This window comes from Haplochromis burtoni, unplaced genomic scaffold, assembly GCF_018398535.1.
Source record: "Haplochromis burtoni strain Fernald_Lab_line unplaced genomic scaffold, NCSU_Asbu1 Contig_8, whole genome shotgun sequence".
Classification (NCBI taxonomy): domain Eukaryota; kingdom Metazoa; phylum Chordata; class Actinopteri; order Cichliformes; family Cichlidae; genus Haplochromis; species Haplochromis burtoni.
The window spans coordinates 464,684-487,185 of NW_024582369.1; the positions used below are offsets into that span (position 1 = coordinate 464,684).

The 22,502-nt window shown below is 41.0% G+C and overlaps 1 protein-coding gene across 1 annotated transcript in view; it reads left to right on the forward strand.

Moving 5' to 3' along the window:
- Nucleotides 1–22,502, forward strand: part of utrn (utrophin) — a gene marked incomplete in the record, with an annotated part of 177,892 nt that overhangs the window by 126,412 nt on the left and 28,978 nt on the right. The window contains 7 exon segments of the mRNA XM_042225838.1: nt 4,002–4,063; nt 5,745–5,819; nt 8,810–9,011; nt 9,568–9,653; nt 11,011–11,168; nt 15,978–16,144; nt 19,131–19,242. Coding sequence (XP_042081772.1) covers nt 4,002–4,063; nt 5,745–5,819; nt 8,810–9,011; nt 9,568–9,653; nt 11,011–11,168; nt 15,978–16,144; nt 19,131–19,242 — 862 coding nt within the window.

Consider the following 22,502-nt stretch of genomic DNA (forward strand, 5'->3'; position numbering starts at 1 on the left):
AAAAAAAAAAAAAAAACAGCCACTCTGCTCACTGTGACAGTGTGCTCCTCAGGATGTCTAGTTTAGGAAGTTTTAATAGGAATCCTAAACTATTTGAACCGTAACTCAAAAGCCCAAAAAAGGGGGATGCTATTATAGGAAAGATGGGGGTGGCTTTTTAAGGGAGGGTGGAGGTGGAGCGGTGAGAGACAGAAGATGTCAGGTGGTGAATGCAGGCACTTATCACCTGTCACAGACACTTGGTGATAAGCCTGGCAGGCTGCTGTCAGTGGGGGGAAAAAATAGTTCTTGAAATCTTCCTCGTGCTTACTCAGATATTTCCCTGATTCTGTGTCTTTGAATATCCAGATATGCTACTAATCATTCAAGTGCACGCTCATGATTATTCATGGAAGTCTCTGAGCGTGTGACAGTGACAAATTCCCACCACCCACCAGCAAAGCGACTGCAGACGTGTTTGGCCACACTGTTGCCGTTTTTAGTTTTTAGGGAATCATCTCCGGCCGTGCTGTGATTGTAGATCTATCCAAGAAGGATTTTGGCTTTTCCCTCAGGAAATATGAAACGTCTAGGTTACTTCTAGGGTAGAGGGAAAGAGTAGGAGGTTGTTGTGGTTATAATTTATTTTTAAGAAGCACCAATGAAGACGTAGTAATTAGCAGAACCACTTTAACCTTCAATGAGACTCTAAGTAGCTGGAAATTGTAAAGCTACACAAGCTTGATGAGCTAAACTGCTATTATTATTATGATCAGTTAATCTAAGAGGGTCAGATCGTATCACTTATGTCATAACTTCAGCTGCCTATTATGCTGACTTGGTGAGACAGAGATCTCATTAAAACATCTTGTAAAAGGTTATTTTCCCCTCACAGTACCCTTGTGGATACGTAAATATCATCCTTTTCTTTGTGCCTGCTGCTGCATCCCCTTTCTGTGACGCCGTTCGACTTGTAGATGGTTATTCTGAGATGTCATTTAATGACTTTTATGAGGGAAAATGTCACATGCATTAAACAAGACCCAAGAGGATTCATCTCCAGAACTCCTGTCTCACAGCTATCCGCTGCCTGACGAATCGGCAAAACCACTACGTGTCATCAGTGGCCGCTTTAATTGCCTTGTTTCTAATTGAATTTCCTTTTAATTTGATGCATATGAGAAGTCATTTTCCACTGTGGAAATCAATGTCGAGGAATTTGGAGAAGTGTTCAATATCTATCACGCTAATCCTTGAGTTTGAAAAGCTCGAGATATTGGAATGAAATAACTTCAGACGCTCAACTCGATTGAAATTGGCAGCCTTGCATCATGGTGTGCTTTTGGAGTGTTTTTGAACTTTGTGGTGCATTCAAATGCTTCTTGAAAGTTAGTAAAGGACACTTATCCATCGTAAAATCACCAATTAAACAATTAAAAGTAGCTTAGTTACTTTATTGACTCATAACCTGGCTTAATTTCATGAGGTAATAAAAGATTTTCGCTCAGACAACAGCATGGAGATAAATAGGATTTGGAGCGTAGGAAGAGAAGGAGTGACAGCTGTGCTGTGTTTGCACCTGCTGCTGGCGACACTAAACAGGAATCAGTGATAAAAGCCAGAATGAACAACAATGCTGAGGACAGGCTTATGACTTACAAGTCAACGACATCCCGTGATCACTGATATGCCCAGTCAATGAAACATTCAAGAATGCTTCTATGTTCAACCATTTGGATTAGTCAAGCTGGTGTGAAAGCTATTTGTTGACTACAGTGTGAGCTAAACAATATTCCTGAAAAAGGAGGGTCTGAATTTACATTACAATGCACTAAACACGTATGAGCCAAAGCAGCAGACTTCAAAGAAGCATAATGGGCATGACTACTCGGCCGTCTGGTCTCCAGTTGTCCATAAAGGCTCAAGTCCACTCCTAAATTTTGTCGGTTTACCTTTCAAGGTTTTCTGGATCATGACCGTTAAACTTGGATTGAATTTTAGGGAAGTGAATAAAAAAACTTGGGCATGCCCAAAGTTTGGGGCACGAAAACTCAGGATGTTATAGTAGATGTTTTGACCCTGTGGGATAAATTTACAGTGCACAATCCAGTGGAAAAAAAGGAGGAAAAACCCAAACAAAAATAACAAGCATGCTCCTAGTGTTACTCCCAGCCTGACGCACTGCCTTTCAGCTTTTCCACTGAAAGCTGCTGTTTCCAGTCAGGTAAAAACAGCTGAGACACAGTGATCATCTCTGGGGATAATCGTCAACACAAAAGTCCAGCCAGTGTGAAATAGACACAGATTTTTTGCTCTTTAGCAAAGTTAGCCATCCATGGTAAAACGTTGTAAAGGTTTAGTTCTAATGTGTGTTTACTGAATCAAGCCGTCAAGCCTGATTTGTTTGTATAAAGCCAACCTTACCCTGAATTTTACTGTGGATGAATGTTTCACACTGCGCCATCTAAACTGTAACAGCTTTGTCATAAGTGTGCCATCACTTCACTTAGCTTTCTTTTTCCCCCCCCCCTGCCTTCCTACAGGACAACAAAAGGACTGACATTGCAAAGGGAATATTTTGAGGGGAAAGAAGTGAAGACAGTTAAATTTGACAATTCAGTTGTCCCCATCATGGCATTCATGAGCTGTGGATATGAGCACAAGCTGTCTAATCTCTCTGGTGATGGAAATACTGGCTGCCGTGTGTGTGTGTGTGTGTGTGTGTGTACAGAAGTCAGATTTTTGACGTTTTGTGAGTTCATGTGTATCCTATCAGTGTACTAGTTCTGTCTCGTCTGCGATGTACCATTCGACACGTCGGTGTAAAAAAACGTTTTATTGGTGATAGCTGCTTGCGAATGTGGTCTGCATAGAGATCGTGCTCTTTCTCCTAGTGTTTGTTTGTGTGGAGCAAATGTCAGCGAATCCCCTACCAGCCTTTGACAATTTAGGCAAATGTTTTGCAGGTCCTTAGTGCAGGAATGTCCCGGCATTAAATATGCCTGCTCAGGTGTGAAAAGGGTCACCAGTCTGCGTAGCCGTTGAATAGCGATGAACATCTGCGCACGAGGAGGGCTTATGCCATCCACTTCGCCGCTGCGCTTCTCTGTCAGCACTCGGCTTTACTTCCTGCCGACTGTCAGCAGAGAGCGAGCCATCGCAGAATCCACAGGGGAGCCTCTGCATTCTGAAGCAGACTTTTATTTTTAAAAAAAAGATCTTCCAGAAAACTCCTCAAACATCCCACGCAGATCTGAGTGTGGCTTCTGACAGCCAGGTGCCTCCTTGAAATATTATGCAGGCGTGCGCGCGCGCGCACACACACACACACACACACACACACACACACACACACACACACACACACACACACACACACTTAACGGCCACATCATGGCCAGAATAGCTCAAATTAAAAGAAGTGATTGGCAGGCGAAACAGCTATGTTTGATCATTCTTTTTAAATGTTTTTTTTTTTCCTTCTCCTACTGTTGGTTTTCCGACTGCTTTTATTTGTGTTAGGTGTGTGTGTGTGTGTGCATGCATGCTGTGGCTTCTACCTGAAGCAGAAATGTAAACAGAAGGTTTAGACTTCGTCCCCTCATGTTTATTATGGTATTTGAAAGGAAAGGTGGGTGTGTGTGTCTTTGTTGTTTCATTAAGAGTTCTGTGATTTATGATGTATTCGTAGCCTCTGTCTCCATTTCAGGGGTGATAACAAAAGAGATGCCAATATGAGCGTCCACAGTGTCTGTACTGTTCCAGTGATGATGATAAAAGTAATGTTAGCTTCTGTGTAATTCCACTTGTTTATCCTTTTGCTCAGTTTCTCTGTATGATTTTTGCATACCTTTCTTATTCAATGTTTTTTTTTCTATCTTGTTTTTTTGTGATAAGCCTTGAAAGTGTAGAAAGTATTTATGAGTGTGTTTAGACATCAGCAGTTGTTCTGTTTATGTGTCAGCTCATGATTTTGTGTATTTTGCACTGTTAAGTTTTCTCTTCTGTGTTTCCATTTTTAGTCATCAGACACAAACGACGTGCTGGGACCATCCAAAGATGACAGAGCTCTACCAATCACTAGGTATAGAACATAGTATTATGTATGAGGACTTAGGCTCCCGACTTATTTTTCAAAATAAATGTCGCTTCAGAAAATTGCTAAGAATAAATTTATTTCCAACTTTATATAGTGTTATTTAGCTGGGGTTTCTTTGCCCAGGTAATAAGATACTGCCGGAGAAATGTACAATGGAGATATTAAAAATTCAATTTAAAAACATTTCCATACAAAAAAAGACTGTCACGCAAGATAATCCACAGAATTCACTGTCAGCTTTTTTCCCCTCAGCATTTCTTTGGGGGAAAGTTGTTCCAATGCGAACTTTTCACAGTCTGTACTTCATATTATCCAAAGTACTGAGGTTGCTGATCCTGAAAAGAGATGCTGCTGTTAAATATTTCAAATGTAATCTGTCATTCCTCTGTGCTTCACATAACGTAATTTGTCTGTATGATGCTAGGGTCCAAAAACTGTTTTTCTGGTCTTTAGTCCTGTCACAGGGCTTAAGGCGGGGTACCCCATGGACGGGTCGACAGCTCACACAGAGACAGACTCATATTCACAACTATGGGCAATTTACCTCATCTTTGTACTGTGAGAGGAAGCCGGAGTACACAGAAAATGCACACCAGCACAGGGAGAACATGCAGATGCCACGCAGAAATGTCCACTGAGTCAAACCCAGCACTTACTAACCACGCTAACACAAGGCTGGTTTTGGTTTTGTGAACTAAAGCTTACTTAAAGTATGAATTAAGTGTTAATTTACTGAATGTGATTTGTAAGTCAGGTAAAATTGTCATTAGGTGTCAGCTGATCGTGACGTATCATAGCTGATACGTTCCCTGACTTCGTCCAACTCTGGCATCTCTAAGAAACTGATTGAGAATCTCAAATAAAGCCGATGCATGCCTACAAAGCAGCGGAAGGCTATAAAAAGATAGCAAAGTGCTCCCTGTCAGAAATGCAGTGAAGGTGAAGAAGAAGAATACTTTAAGACTGAAATGTACATCTGCTGGACCGGGAGGCAAAGTAAACCCTCACATGACTGCAAAGTAGCTGCAGAAAGGTTTAAAGGCTCTGCAGCTTCCCATCAGGGTGTGGGCTGAAGCATCATCACTGTGATCTCAACTTCTGCACAGCAATATCTGCATGAACAAGATCACCTTTTAAACAAGTGATGTGGCTCTTTGAAGCAGACGTCTTGTTTCTGATCAGGGATCAGCACAGCGCTGTAGACCCATTCTCACTTGTCTGGTTCATTTACTCTTTAGATTTGACTTCATGAAGCTGACACCCTTGATCTTTTCCCTCTCTCCCCCTCCCTGATAATATCCATATGCGTGCCTGTGTCCCTTCAGGATCACCCGTATGACTGTGGTATTTTTTTAATGAGCTGCCAGATAAGTAATAACCTGTGAATCTTTGGGAGTGTATTCTGTAGGCCAGGAGCTCAACAAATAGCACCAGACTCCACTGAGATAGAACTCACTAACCTAATTACACAGTCCATATTAGCAGCCTCTCGCCTCAGCCGTCTCCACAGACAATAACTAACAGAAGTCAGATTTCACTGAAGACAGAGGTTGCTTGTGTTGCCCAGAAGGCAGATTTCTGCTGCATTTTGTTTTCCAATTTTCTGCTTCTGTTTTCCTTTTTGTCCATTTACCTTTTCTCTCTCTGTCTCCTTTCCTGCCTGTAGCGGACTTGAACAATGTGAGATTCTCAGCATACCGAACAGCCATGAAGATTCGCAGACTACAGAAAGCACTGTGCTGTAAGTAAGATGAACACACGCGCGCGCGCACACACACCCACAGACACCTTAATACCTACAGCCGCGGTCTGCTTCTTTTGATGTTTGGGCTCAACAAGGGGATGCAGTAATGATTTGAAGCTTTGCCAGATGCTGTGCCAGAACAGCATAGGAGCCAAGCATATTTTTGGCTTTAAAATTACCCACTCTGCATGAATTTGTGTGCGCGTATGTGCATGATTCTTTGCATACAGAGTCACAGCTGGTGCTTGTGTTAAGCCTGTTGAGCGTAAGCCTCATTTGGTGAGCACAGGTGGAGTTTTTTTTTTTTTTTAAATAAATAAATAACTAAATACATTCTCAGAATGAGAGAGTGATGTTTTTTGTGTTTATAATGTAATCTTCGATAGGAAGTTGCCATTACTTAGAGTCTCAGGTGGCTATAAACACCATATATATACACAAATACACACACACACATTACAGGTGCATGTAGACTCCTCCATGTGGGGTTTCAACCAGCATGGCAGTAGCTACTTGGGCTCAGCTCAACGTAATAATGGTGACAAATGTTAACCATTATCCAGCTGTTGACATTATTAGTGCACCTCACACTGTGAGCCTACACTGTTTATTTACATCCTGCTGTTTGTAGGAAGTTTGGAGTGTGTACGAGTGTAACAAATACCACACATCAAAACCGTACCGTTACCTCAGACGGTTGTGTGCATGTGCAGCATGCCCAGCAGGGTATGTCAAAGTGTGTTATTGTGTGTGTTGGTTGTCAATGAGTTTGAATGATTCAGGCGTTTTAGTTTGCTATCTCATATTGCTTCTGTGTGTGCGTGTGATTGTGACGATAATGCATTAGCCTGAGTGAGTTCGACTTGGGGCACTGCGATTCAATTTCATTCATTAGATTGGAGCAGTCACAGTATACAAACACACACTGACATGCACGCACACACATGCACATGGAGGCACAGAAGGATCAGTAGTTATTAGTTATTAGCCTGGATTCATGTGGAATCTTTGCTTGGAGATCCATGTGTCTGACTGTTTGTGATTGTGTGTGTGTGTGTGAGAGAGAATTTGACACACACGTGACGGGGATACTATAAAACGGCTAATTGGGTTAAGTCTGTGCCAGGGGGGTGGAGAAGCACAAATGAGCTTGCGTGGCATCCACTAATGTGCCACAGCCTTTCAGCTCCATACCAGAGTGTGCAATGACAAAGCTGCAGAGAAGGAAAGTTTTGCTTTCTGATAGCACAGCTGCCCTGCTGCGTCCACTCTGTGTGGATTACTCCAGTAATTAGTGCTGTCTTTGAGGGCAGGAGGGTGAGAGAGATGTGCAGTGTGGAAGTTTTTAAATATTTATAGAAAATTCATTAAAGGTCAGAAGAGTAATGCAGAGAGAGGAGTTTACAACTGTGGTTTATGTTCCTGTATACCTGTGAAATAGATTTGAACCTCCCATGTATTGAAATCTTTTGATAAATCTGAAACAAGATGCCGTGACCATAAAGTACGGTAGATTTTTAAATGTTAATGATTCTTTCTGTGGTAATTATCCCACTGTCTGCATTTTACCTCCTGGTTGGTTGACCTGCCAGTGGATCTAAGCAAAGCACTAATTAAAAATCCCTTTGGTATCTGAGCTTCATCCTCACCTATTAATATATTCTTGTACTATGTAACTAGATCCTGACTCTTGTCATGTATTTATTAAGCAGTACATGTGCTGTAGAAAACAAAGAAGGAGATGCTTTAACATTTAGAGAAAACTGCTTATCTACTTTTTTTTTTGCTGACAAAAACAAATGAGATATAATTTGTTAATTAGTGAGCTTGAAAGGTGCTGGTCGGCACTTCGGGCAGAGACAGCCAGCTGTTCGATCCAGTGTCATATTAAAGAGCAGGATATTAGCGCAGTTTTGATTATCTGATTAACTCATTAGTGGGTTGTGTCATGGTTTAATGTCAGATATTTAACAGATTTAAAGGACCAAACCGGCTGTTGGTTTCTTGAAAATGGAGACAATATCTTTACTGTGGAAGCATTTTTTTTTAAATAATGTTATGTTATATGTTTCTTAGTCTGAGCTTTTTTAAAAAAAAAAAAAAATCTCAATACAACAGTATGACTTCACAGTGACACTCAAAGTTTGATATACTTCCCTAGATTATCAGTATATTGTAATGAAAATAGGCTGACGTCATCATAGTGTAATTAAAACATCATAGAACAGATTTTTAGTATAACCCTTGTCCTTCGAGAGGCGTTACGCTCTACGAGTGCTTTTATATTTCCTTATTCTAAAAGAAGTACTGCACTGTTACAGTTAAAGGCCTCTTACGATGGGGAGTTCATGCTCAAGCACTATAAATACAGCAGCTTCTGTTGTATTTATTTATATTTTAGGTACTTTGTCTCAATGCGCTGGCTTTGTTATTCAATTATCCTCTTCCGTTCGATTTTCCGTCTTTTTTGCCATCTCTCTTGCGCTTCAGATGCGTAAGTGAAGGGGACAGTATGATGGAGGCATAATTGAAATTCTATATAAAAAATATGGTTACATTTTTGTTTTTGTCATTCTAGAGCCAAGACTCCAGAGAGACTGCTCTGTCTGATTCATTTCATCTCTGTTCCTCGTTTGTCTTTTTTTAGTTCACATTTCTCCTCAATGGATCCGTCTATTTTCTGTCTGTAATTCTGGCCTACCCCTGCACTTATTTTTTTTTATGAACCTATTTTGATAAAATATCAGTCAAGTCTGTAGTTTAGACGTTCTTCTATAAGTAGCCTGTGCCATTTTCAGCTCCTTGTCCTTTTCTGATATCTTGACATTTGTTGAAAAAATCAGAGCAGCTGCTGAAAGCTCAGTGAGCAAGCTGGAAAGGTTACTAATGGTCCTGTGTTTCTTTGTCCCTTTCTTCCATTTTCCTCCCGCCTCCTTCTCCTCGCTGTTTCTCTCCTTCTATATCTCGACCGCCCCATTCACCTGCAGTGGACTTGCTGGACCTCAGCGTTGCCCAGAACACCTTTGAGCAGCATAAACTCACCAATAACAATCAGCTGCTTACCGTTCCCGACGTCATCAACTGCCTAACCTCTATCTACGACGGCCTGGAACAGGAGCACAAAGACCTGGTTAACGTGCCTCTCTGCGTTGACATGTGTCTCAACTGGCTGCTTAATGTTTACGACACGTACGTATGCCCTCTGCGATACATGTTGCCGTACATATTTGTAGCAATGCTTAGTACTTCATGCTGTTGCATGCACATGAATGATGTACTTGTTTAAAATTAGACTGCATTAAAGGAGCTGTCATGTCAACAATGCACATATTCATGCTGTCATCATGTCATATGCATAAGTCGGCAAGTGCCTCAGTGGGCGTGTTACGCATTGTGCTAATTTAGGAGCAAATTTCATGTGTCAATATAATCTGCTCTCGCCAGAACATACAGTACTCTCTGCGTAATCATGTGTGCACTCATACACTGTAAACCAACCATCTCCGCACTCTAAATACCATTTGTGCGCATTCAGGGGGAAAAAGCACAAACAACTCACAACGTCCTGCACGCAATCCTTTCCTTTCCAGGCACATAATGGTTTTATGTCTCTGTTGTTGCATGTAATTCAAATCTGAAATGATCTCGCTACACTTAAATTGAATGTATACTCAGAAACACACAGCAACAGTAAATGTAACTAATTTTCACTGTCTGCTTGGTGTCTCCGTGGTGCTGTCTGCAGTGGTCGCAGTGGGAAGATCCGGGTACTGTCTATGAAGATCGGCCTGCTCTCTCTCTCCAAGGGACACCTGGAGGAGAAATACAAATGTAAGTGTCAGCGAGTTGGTGTGACGTTTGATTCTGTACACGTGCATCTAAACCCACTCGCGTCCCTTTCATAAGAGACCAGCCTGTCTCCGATTTCAAGTGATACTGCTGCACGATGGCTGTACTCCCAGCAGTATTAATCAAACTCGAGACGGAGAGGAGTTAGAAATCGGGTCGTCTAATTGGATGAGAGACCTCCTCCGCGTTTCTCTTGTTCTTTATTTAATTTTCTATTCTCCCTTATTTTTTAGGATTAGGGAGCGTGAATGTAGGCTTGCTGCACTGGGAGGAGAATGTCATCCTAGCTTCCTGCTCTTTGTTTTTGCTGCTTTATCTCTCTCTCTCGCTCCCTGTCTTCCTTTGCTGTCACTGCTCACGCCACTGTTCATCCATCTAACAGTTCCACTTTATCTTTTGTCCTGTCTTACTTAGTCTTGCTTCCATCCTCTTTCCTTTCTTACTCTTTCGCCTCCTTTTCTCTTCCCATGGCATGGACTCCATCCCTGAGCCTATTCGTTCCACTGGCAGTTTCTATTAGCCTGAGAAAGGGTATCTAGCATGGTTGATTGCGTCCTTCCTCCTTTACTCTTTTAGGGTCTCATTGACTGTCAGTCCCTTGCAGATAGCTGCACTGCATTGCGCACGCACCTAACTAGGTGTCCTGTTATTTGACACCCATTTTTGACAGTTGCAGACTGATTTCATAAGAGATGTGTACTTGGGGGGGGATGGGGTCAGAGACATGTAATTGCTGTCTCTCTTCTTTTTTTTTTGCATGTGCAATCCATGAACACCCACACACAGTCATGGCAGGAGCTGGCATCAGGACCAGGCTTCATAGAGAGATCAAAGACAGTGGCAAGCGGAGCAGAAAGACCTGTCATGCCCTCTGTTTTTTCCTCTCCTCTTTTTCTCTGGATTACACTCTCTGCCTTCTTTGCTCATTTTGTGCATGTGCTCCAGCGATGTTTCGTAACCTCATCTGGGGGGGGTGTTGCCAACATGCAGAGTAGCTTAGATAGTGTGTCATTGGGCAGGCATCCATATCCAGTACGGAGCTTTGTCAATCTCCGTGAGAAGGGATGGAAAGATGGAGACGGGGAGGGAAAGATTAGAGAAAAAAAGCCTGCTGTGGAAAAACTAAATGCATCTGTTCTCTGATTCTTTTTGTCCTCCCTCTCACCCACATATACACTAACGCTTTTCCCTCCCACTCTCTGCTATATTGTCACTCTTTCCTTCTCTACATCTTTTCTATTTATACTTATTTTTATTTTAAATATCACCCACATGCTCTAACTTTCTCCCTTATTCCTTCTCTTTTACCTCACCGCTCCTCCCTGTCCTCTCTCTGCAGACCTCTTCAGCCAGGTGGCGTCAGCAGGTGACACGTGCGACCAGCGGCAGCTTGGACTGCTGCTTCATGAAGCCATCCAGATCCCAAGACAGCTGGGCGAGGTGGCTGCCTTTGGAGGCTCCAACATTGAACCTAGTGTTCGGAGCTGCTTCCAGCATGTATGTTCACACAGAAACACACAAACATGTGCATTTAACACATCACATTAGTGTACACCTACACACATCTGAAGAATACAGAAGCACATAAGCTGTTCATGCCATAGTCTTTTAATGTTCTTACCACTGGATGGATTATAAGCATGGGGGGGGAAATCCATTTAAATTCCATTTAAATTCTTTTTTTCCCCACATGTTAATGAATAACAAGTTCAGGGTTTTTGTTTGTAACAAATCTATAACCTCAATCTGATTAATCAGTGATTTTTCTCCGTGTTTAAACTATGATTTCACTGGTTTTACCTCTAATACATAAGCTGAAAATGATTTTCTTGTTTTGCTTTGTTTTTTTTCTGTTTCGTTTGACAAAAACAGTCTGAATGTGAAATTGTGATTGCTTAACTGGTGGGGGAAATCAGATGGCATATTAATGACTAATTAAAATAAAGGTTTGAAAATGTGTGCTGGGCAGATAGAATAGAAATGCTAGGACAAAATGAGCCCAAAACTAGTCGACTCAAAATGACCTCTTTATTGCTGTACACAATATGTACACATATTGTGTACAGTTAACTGGTAGTCTGGTGCTCATGCGTAAGCAGAAGCTTTAAATCTCTTCTTAAGATAATATATGTCCTGTTAGCTACAGGGTTCATGTTATGCTTTATATTTTTATATAACTCATAACGCCGATTAGGCAATCGATCCCTGGGGATTTTTCTGTTAATATATTATTCATGTCTTCCTCTTGAACCTACTCCACCGTATCATATTTATTTCTATCTTAAGAGACATCTTCTTGTTTGTCACAAGCACATTTTGTCTCTGCCATCTGTCACTGCTTGTGAATACTTGTAAAAGAAAAGTCTGATTTTCCAATTATCCAACAAAGATTTCTTGCGTGGACACTGCTTTGACACTCTTTTGATTCAGCTTTCTGCTACAGAATCTAAAAAAGCTGAAAGGTATGAGCTTAAAAAGCGCTGCCAAAAAAAGTTGATTCCGTTCATCTTGACGTAGCGTTTTCAGTGCAAGAAACTACCTTTGCACAACGAGGGAAAGTAGCCCACTGAATGAACAATGGGCTGTAAGGTCAGTTTCTTGATCATTAAAATGCACATTGTCATGACCATTGATCAACAACCACTGATCTATGACCACTGATCAATGGCCATGAGTACCATTCACAGAGAGTTGGGGAATGGCTGCAATCACAGCATTTTAGGATGGTGAAAGATGTACCCTTAAGCCCCTTGACTCCCCACTCAAACCAGCGTTCCTCCCTGTCCAGGATATGTACATCCTCATCATTGAAAGAGTGTGCACTGGCCTGTAGGTGTAAATAGACTGCAGAGTCCTGGCCTGACGAGGTAGCTCTTCTGTGTTGTGCCGTCCACTTAGCCAGAGGTTGTTTGGTTTCCCCGATGTATAAATCATCCAGTCCTCCTGGCACTTAACAGCGTGCACTATATTACTCTGTTTGTGCCGGGTGATCGGATATTTGGGGTGGGCCAATTTTTGGCACAGCGTGGGGTTTAAAAGCCACAGAGTCCACAGTGTTTAGAGGAAATGCGTCTCAGCTTATTCCGATACTCCTGACACATACAGGATCTCTATAGGTTTTTGCTAAGGCAGCAGTTGTCCATGTCTCCTGAATGGCCTGGAGCATTCTTTGGGTGCCTTCTTAGCTTTGACAAATGTCCAGCTGGGATAACCACATTAACTCAGGGCCTTCTTGATATCATCTTCTCCTTCCATGGCTGCTTTATCAGTGGGGTGTGCTATATGACATTATTATTCAGTGCATCTTCCAAAGGCTGATTATCATCGAGCATCTGAGCTTTTTTCACCTTCTCCAGCCACCTAACACCAGATCCTGAGAAAAGTACTTGAGTGTTTGAGCTCTGCTAACCAACCACAAAGCCTCAAATGGCCTCCGGTGCTCTGCTGGCTGTCCTCTAGTGTTTTACTGCAGTCAGCTAACCGTTTTTTGCGAGTTTACCTCTGGACATTACTGGCATTTAATGATGTCCTTATCCCCCCCAGAATCACTGTTTCATTTCTCTCACTCTTCCTCCCCCTGGCTCGTGCTTCGGTGGTCATAAATGGGAGCCAAACATTAAAATTAGGAAGCTATAAATTTCACTGATTTCCTGCCGCGCGCCTCCCAAAATAGCAGAGGGAGGCAGTTTTAAACTTTATCTCTCCCTCTGTTTTCTTCTCGAAATATTGCAAAGAGGCAAACACCTTGCTGCCTCGCCTTGATGTCATAATAATACGCACATATCCACAAGGAGATATATACATGCATGAGTGCACGCACTAGCTTATATGGACATAAATTGCTCACAAACTTGGTCGTGAATTGCTGTGCCAGCTGTAGTCCAGTTGCTCATTAATCATTCAATCATCCAGCCGGGTTGGCAAGTGGAAACCAGGCAGACATAAACTCTCACGCTCTCTCTTTTATTTACACATGCATGCACATGGACGAGCAAAGCCCCATGCCACCTGTGTGTCAGTCAGCCCCATCAGTGACAGGGCAGTCGCTTATTCCATTTCCTTTAATGGGGTCTGTGATAAATGAGTTGCGCCGCCATAAATATAGCCTCTTTCGCCATTCCTTTGTTACTCTCCTTCATTTATCCATCCGTCCATCTATCTAGTCATCCTTCGAGACACCCAGCAATTAATCTGTAAGTGCTATAATTCTGCCGTTAGATGGTAAGTAGGAGGGAGAGAAGGCGCAGATCAGACTAATGTATGGGAAAGGAGAGATGGAGAGGTGGTGCATGGGAAGATCAAATGAAAGAGTGGAGGAGCGTTAAAGACCATTTGAGAAGTCATAAAGGTGAGGAATTAATTGGATGTGTTCTCATTTATGAATCTGAATCTTAAAAGCTGCCTTCAATTTAAAAAAAACAACAGAAAAAACCCAAACCTGCCTCAGAAACATTAACAGTTACCAAACCCAAGGTTAATTTTTTAAAGTTAAATCTCACTTTAGTACTTTAAGGACAATGTCAGTGTAAAACCAGAGTTTCATAAAGAATACCAAAATATAGCTTTCTTTGATTACCTGCAGTTAATAATATATATGTTACATGGAGCATGTTATTATTTACAAGATTATAATTGAGTAAAAAGAGCCACCGATACAATGCATTTAAACTAGAGCTTCACCAATATCCAGTGTAGATATTTGCTGATTTACAGTATCGTCGTCTGCATTTATGACACAGTTAGGATAAATGGGAAAGGCTGAGAGTAAACGAGTACACCATGGCTTTTTGGGATAATTTGAAGGCAGTTTTGATTGATAAAATCAATGATGCCACATGTCAATATGTCCTGTCTTTGATCAGTGAGCTAAGTATTCAGCTGTTTTCCCTTTAAAGGTTATCAACCACATATTTAGATAATATTAAGGGGTTTTAAGGCCCGCAGACATATTTACAAGAGTCAGGAAGGATAGGGTTTGTCTCTGTCACCACACTCCTATAAACAGTGCAAATATTTCCCTTTTAGATTGGCATTTGAAGCAGAAAACGGGGATATTTGGCTTTTTGTTTGTTGAAATTTATCCTTTTTCTATCTGTTCCACAGATAATTTTAAATTAAGTGTTACTGTTCCACAATACCTTTATTTTTGTTAGTTTAAACTTTGGGATGGTGAAGGAAAAAAAGCTTAGAAACCTGACTTTGATTTGAGTAGAAGTAAAAATATATATATATATATTCTGTTCAGTAAAACAAAAGCTTTGAGAGAAGGTAAAGACATCCTGACACTGCTTACATTGAGAGTCCAGCCAGAACAGGATTTCTTTGGTTTAAATTTGAGCTGGAATTTATTTTCAGAAGTATATGTAAATGAAGTCGAGATGCCGTATAGTCCTGCACACCATAAGCCTTGAAAAGGGATCAGGAGGAAACGCACAAAGACATTTACTAATGTTATTCCTTTTGATTGTTTGCTCTTCTTGTTGCAAATGCATTCTGCCCTTTGCTGCCCTTTTGTGTGTCAGGCATGATGGAAAGGTTGCCTTTGATTTGTTTTGCAGTAATAGCAGCCATGTCAAAGCTTTGCTTCATGTGTTGACTTTTCCATTGGTTTCATTATTGTCTGCAGATGAGCAAAGATCCAGCTGAAAAACATGTTGTGAACATTCCTGTGTTGGATTACGGCACTTTTTGGAATCATTTAAAACATTTGATTAAGTTCTTTTAAGCTAATAAAGAACTTAAGTTATTGAAACGGGAGATAAGCAGACTGTTTACTCTGCAGTTTTCATGCATAGCACTGTACACGTTACACCCCCAAAAGTATAAAGCAGCACTTATGAGTAGGAGTTTAAGTTCATTTTTCAAAGGTATCTGCACAGAGCAACAATGCTGTTATCTAACAGTGCAACTATGGGGTGTGTAGGGCAGAGAGGGTGTTAAAATCAATCATTGTTTACTGTAAGATATTTCAACCAATAAACATGAATAAAGAGCTCATAAAAGTTATTTAGTCTTGGTTCACAATTCAAGGCCTTAACGAGCCGCAGGGACTCATCACTTTAATATGTACGGTCATCTTAAATTTGTCTGCGTCTTTATTGCGTGTTTGGGAACAAGTCAGAAGTTATTGCCTGTTAGTTATTTCTGGTCTGCGTGTTTTTCTCCCATGCTGCAGAGAGTGCCTTTTATATTTTATCAGCTCTCATTGCTGAACCTTTATTGAACTGTAAATCATATGATTGATAAACCTTTGATTTAAAAGCCTAATTCTTAATCCTGCCCCCTTGTTTTTTTTTAAATGTCCAGGTAAACAATAAGGTGGAGCTAAAGCCCAGAGAGTTCATTGACTGGATGCGTCTGGAGCCTCAGTCCATGGTTTGGCTTCCTGTCCTGCACAGAGTGGCTGCTGCAGAAACGGCGAAACATCAGGCCAAGTGTAACATCTGCAAGGAGTGTCCTATTGTTGGCTTCAGGTAAATACACATATTCCTATTTAGCATTCAGGTCGGCATTTGCGTAACATGCCAAATAAATAAAGGTGATAAAGTCTGCAACTTGTAACAGGCTCCACACACACACAGCAAATCTAGAAGTGTTCTGCATTGTTTTCTCCTGGTTGAGCATAAAGGGCAGGTCTGCTCTGGAGGGCAGGCATTTATCTAAATGTCAGCAGCTGATACACCACTGACTAAATACCATCCAGAGGTTTGCAGTGGAGCTTGCACAAGTACTCACAAACAAAATGACATCCTCATACACACAAACAGGTAGCACACAAACAGGTAGCGCACCACCAGATTCTCAAAAATTTTAAACAGCTGATCACCCAGCTAACAACTGGAAGAAGACCACTCAGTGATCCTGTGCAGTACTGACACACACAAACACACGCTCTAAATATTGCCTGTCTTTTATTTGGCTACTGCTCTTACTGAGTAATCACAGGTAGCGAAAGATCAACAGGTTTATTTATTTCAAAACAAAATTCAGGTTTTCCACTGGCCAGCATGTTGGAAATGCTTTTTGTGTGGCCGGAGATGGTAATAACCCCACCTTTCTAAGTAAGGTTAGGTGGCAGGATTGCCTCCTTCGGATACCTTGCTTTGCCAGCAGAAAGAGAAATACGCTCAGGCATTTGATGAAGCACACATCTCCCAAGTTGTGTCATTGATCGATGAGAGAGCGCGATAGTGGGAAGGAAAGGCAGGGAGCAGGAATGAAAGGGGAGGAAAAATGCATAGCAGGCATTTTGTGTGGTCTTGAGACATGGCACCAACTGGGTTTCAAGTAGTTTTCATGTTCTTCAGAATATCAGTAGGTTTAAAATTAGCCTCGGATGAGGAGGGTCGACATATACGTTTGAGTTGACTGGGTGTATGTTAACTCAATTCTGCAAATTAGTGAGATAGGTTATATGCCACTGAGTCGTATTTGCACTCTTGGTACTTTGCATGTTTTTTTTTTTTTCTTGCACTGTTGATTGTGACAGAAGTCATCACACTTTGTTACAGCAAAATCCTTGGGAGCCCAAAGGCTTTACATATTTTGTGGGGCTAAAAATTCAAAATGTAATAATAAGAATCGGAATGAATCGTAAACTAATTAGAGTTTATAGATGGATGGTTTGATTAAATTAATATATTTGTGGTTAAGTGGAAAATAGTTATTCACATTGGTTTTCTAAGTACTTTTCTTTTTCCCCAAAAAGAAGATAACAACTTGATAACAACCTTAATACCAAAGGTATTAACAGAACACCCCCCAGAAAAAAAACAACAACAAAAAAACGGCAATTAACTTAGATAAACCTGTGAAAATTACAGATTTATTCCTGTCTACAAACACAGAAATTTACATTAATTACCTGCATACAGAGACCAGGCGGAACTTCATGGATTAAAGCCGAAATTCCACAATTAGTGACAAAGTTGCTGCAGGACAGCAGTTTATCTGCAAGCGACAGAGTTGTGCTCTGTTTGTAATGTGTGTTTATAATTTAGATGTCAGTTACTTGGGAACCTTTGCCACGCTGTCTTTGAGTGATTAGCCACTGAGCTGGACTGAGTTTGGAGACAATTTGTCTCCCACTAGGGTGACCTGTGCAATATCCTTCAATCCAAAGTGCAAAACCCCCAACATCTGTCCGACCAGCCAGTCACTGCAACTACTTGGAATAAGTCGGCAGTTGCAAAAACCTAAATGCAGTCTTTTTTCCCCCCCCTAGTTTGAAGGAGGTTACCGTCCTACTTTAACCTCCTAAGACCCGAACTCTTCCACGGCATGCATTTTTAATTTCTCTTTGATATTTGGGCATATTGGGGCCCGATGAATGTAAAAACAAAGAATTACCAGATTTTATTTTTTTTTTTTTTACATTATTTTAGTATTTATGAAAAATAAGAGCCACATATGAGGATATTTGTTTAAAATTCTGATAGAACAGTAGCAGTATAATGTCCTCGTAAGTGGATATCAGGCCCAAAATTGAGTATTTTGGTCTAAATAACCCAAAATGTGATGTCCACATATGTGGACGCCAGGTCCTAGGAGGTTAATGTTTTGAGACTGAGCCATTAATCGGCCATTCAAGGAACATTTACAACCAAGAGCATGGGCTTAAAATTACCAGTACGTAACTGAAGAGGCAATAATGCTAAACGCTAATCAGTTATCACCAAGGCTGCTGTTGCTGTTGGGTTTTTGTGGGGGTTTTTTTTTTTTTCCACCGCTTGAGTTGATCCTACATTAATCAATAGCAAAAAAGGAGATCACCAAACAATACAAGTTTGCTGGTTACCCAAAGTTGGCGAATTAAATGAGGGCCATCTCAACACCTTCTAAGTGAAGGTGACTCAAACCCCACCCCCATCCCCTTAACAGTAATATGCTATGTGTCAGTACATAATGGCAAATTTGACTTGGAGGTGTCATGCGCACTGTTGCATCCTTTGATATATAGCTCTCTTTCGTAGCTCATCAGTCAGCTAACCTTGGGAGAGCTGGAAAGGAGAGAAAGATAAAAGACTTAAGCTATTATGTCTGAATGGCTCCTGTCTCAATTTAGCTGTTAAATGGCCTTCTGGCTACAGCTGCTGCTGAGGACAACATCCCAACAGTTGTTGTCACATTGTTGTGCTTTGGTGAAAATCCAACTGTCTGTCGCTCTGTCAGCACATTTTGTGTGTGTGTGTGTGTTTGTGTGTATGTGCACGTGAATGTACTTTTGTGTGCACATAAACATATTCATGCAGCAAAGGTTGATGGAGTGACTCTGGAAAACAGCAGCTCTCCAGGTGACTCTGGAGTAGCCTGTAGAGGAGTCGTGTTGTAGTGGTGTATATGTGCCCACACACCCAGAAACACATCCTGAAGACATGAAAGTGACACACACACACACACACACACACGGTCCCATCTCAACTTATCTCACTTTTCACCTCGCCCTCTCTCTGTCTCTAGGTATCGCAGTCTGAAGCATTTCAACTACGACGTGTGTCAGAGCTGCTTCTTTTCTGGGCGCACCGCCAAGGGTCACAAGCTTAACTACCCAATGGTGGAGTACTGCACACCGGTAAGAAAGTAACACACACACAGACGTTGCTCACTAACTCATCTCATATCTCTTTTCCACATGCTCACACATTCCACTCATCCATTTAATGAAAGCACACAAATTCGGGGTTCAGACAGACTTCAGGCTTTGGTTACCTCCTAACCCATCTTTCATTAAAACCGTTCTGTGCCTGATGTCATAAATCACTGACTCGCACTCTTCCCACCCCTTGAATATTCATGTCCTTTTTTTAATACCCGTTAAGGGAAATCCGAAGTATTACAGCAGCACATTCATACATATTTTCATTTCCAATTTCTTTAACACAATCTTGCACTTAATGCATGCTGTTATTTTAATCTTCTAGTCTCTGGTTTTCTTTGTCTGGGTTCAACCAGAGTTATTTATTAAACGTGCATTGTTTGAAAGTCATTTGCATTCATCTGCAGCTAAAGTAGACTGCACTCTTCTGGGAGGAAATTTTTTTGAACTTTGCTGGGAGTTTCTCTCTGACGTTCACAGCAGCCTCAGTGAGAAATTGTGATAGATCAAGCTGTAGACTCCAGGATAGGTTCACTTCTAAAGTATTGGGTGGGGTTTAGGGCAGGAGGAGTCTAGAGTTAAAAAGTATGAAAATGCATCAGTTCCTAAATCGTTATATGATACCGCATATACATGATGAGAATGGTAAGGTAGCATGATTAATGGAAGTTACTGGTAAGTATTTAGTGTATGAATTTTCTAATGAAACTGACAGACAGCATTTAATGTGCATAATACCTTGGCAGTCACCCAACGTGCTGAAGGTGGTTGGCATTTTACAGAGAAATCAGAAACTGCGTGTATCAGAGGGCACAAGAGGCAAACGTATCGGATGTAACGTAGATTAGAAACAGCCCGAATCAAAACACAAACAGACTTGTTCACATCACGTTATACTGACGACACATTTAGTGAATCTGAAGCATCTAGGCTTTAACTAACCTCTTTTTTTCCCTTTAAACTAGGTTCTGTCAACTGCAGAATTTCTTGTCGCCTCACATGCTGTTAAATTCCTTTGTCTTGTTTCTCAATCAGCCCTCCCGAAACACCCCTGGCTTAATTCCGAACGTACAAATGGTAAAATACTCAAGGTTATATTTTTATCCTTCCAAGCCAAAAATATTTCACTTCACAGCTAGAGATGAATATTGGAAAAACGGGAGCTTGGCAAAATTGAACGTTGCTCTTCTCCTCAATTAGGATCTAACACTTGTGGGCTGACTCTTTTCAGTATTGCTTAACGTCATACTTTGAGTGACTCGAGTTTCTCTCGACATTTCTCATTTCTGTCTTTTAATTTGCTTTTTCAATTTCCTAAATGGGATAGATATTGACTTTGGAGGAGTAGCTGTAGGGAGCAGTGATCACTCTTCCCTGAGTTAAAATGCCCAGCAGCTGCCTGACAGACTTGACTTTGAAAAAACATTATTTTATTTTATTTTTTTTACTTTCAGCTGTGCTGCAGCAACAAACACTTAATCTGTTGGTTAATTATTAGTACTCAGCTACCGGGTAATCACTCAAGAGGTTACTGATTCCCTTCACTGAAAATAAAAATTGGGGGGGGGGGGCGAAGGCTTTTTCCCTTTTCACTTTTCTTATTTTTTCTTAAAATCAAAGGAGATTTTATTGAGGTCTTTCTCGGCCATTTGCACACATGTAAATGAAATGCAAATCAAATACAGCAAAGATAATTGAAACTCTGACTAAGATTGATCTGTGGATATCCACCTCTACCTCTGTTGGAGCCAAAGCGAAGGGAGGTACTTCACGGGTTGCCCAACAACCCATGCAGTGGAACAAGACAGACTTAGATATGATTGTGAACTCAAGGGGGCCACGCTCATGCAAGAGATATGATGGCAGATCTTGCCAGAGGGACAGTAATCAGTGTTGCAGAGATCTCTTTTCATGACAGCAGCCTGAAAAGTGCAATAACAAAACAAAAAACAAAGATTAAATGAATATTTTAAGTTGTCAGCCAGAGTATTCAGACTCGTGTCTGCTATAACAGCTGCAACTTTCTGTTTGCGTGCATGTGTCTGAAAAGATGTGACAGCAGCATAGTATCCACAGGTTTTTCAGCAAGGGAAATGTGTGAGGAGAAAGAAAGAGTGGATGGGGCTAAGTGCAAGAACAACACAACATGGTGAAGCTGTGTTTTGCTCAAACACTGACGTAAAGCTTACAGCCAGATCAATAAAAGATCACGAAGAGAAACTTTTGAGAAAGAGAAAGTTTTGACTCAAATCCCCGTGTAAAGCCCCAAAACTCAACTCCAGGTTCATAAACGCTACATATCCATCTCCACGGAGCTTTATTGAACCTCAGCACAGTGAGGACTGGGAGGAAATCACCCAGATCTTGCTGTTTCAACCTGAGAGATATAGATCTCTGATGAAATAATAAGTTGTGGATCACCTTATTGTCTCATTTTAAATCTCACAGTTCAGCGTAGCTTTATCTGCACCTGTGTAGTAAAAGTCAGACTTTTTTTTAATTGTTTTTTTCTTTATTTCCCTCAAAAAAAACAAACACAAAAAACCATCAGCATGATATGTAATTATACTTGTGTGTCTCCCCATGCTCGAACCAAATTGTGTTTCAGTTTTATGCTTTTGAAAATATTAAGTCCATATTGAATAATAAACGCATTTTGCAGAGAGTTACAGATTTATAGCGGCTTTGGTGAGACTCACTGCGGTCATTTAATAAGATTGTTTTCTCATCTTTGTCATACTGTTTATTTTATGGCCACAATATTGTATTTTTTTTATTAGCTTATGATTTTTATGGGAGTGCTGTCTTCATATTTCTCATTGTTTTTGTCAGGGATATTAAACAACTTTGGAGCGTGATGTATTGATTACCGTAATTTCAAAGTTTTGAACTGTCCTAAGAGAATATTGTGTTTCAGTTTGACTGCGATTGCCTGTCTGGTCATGTTATTGAAACATCTTGACTCGTTTCCAACTGGGGTCTTATATCCCCCCCCCCCCAATGTAATAGAGGCAGTAGAATAAAAAATGCATGTCTCTCAATCCTCACAGGAAGGAGCTTACACACATGCACAAATTTTTCTCCAGCTTTAGTATAACTCTTCTGTAATTGCTGTTGGTTTGCTCAGGCTACCATCCTAAATTGTGTGGATTAGTCAATAAGCCGAGTGAACTCAATAGAGTCTGTTCATTTATGCATATCTGTCAACTGTAGGAGCTGTGTATTTGCCTGCCTGC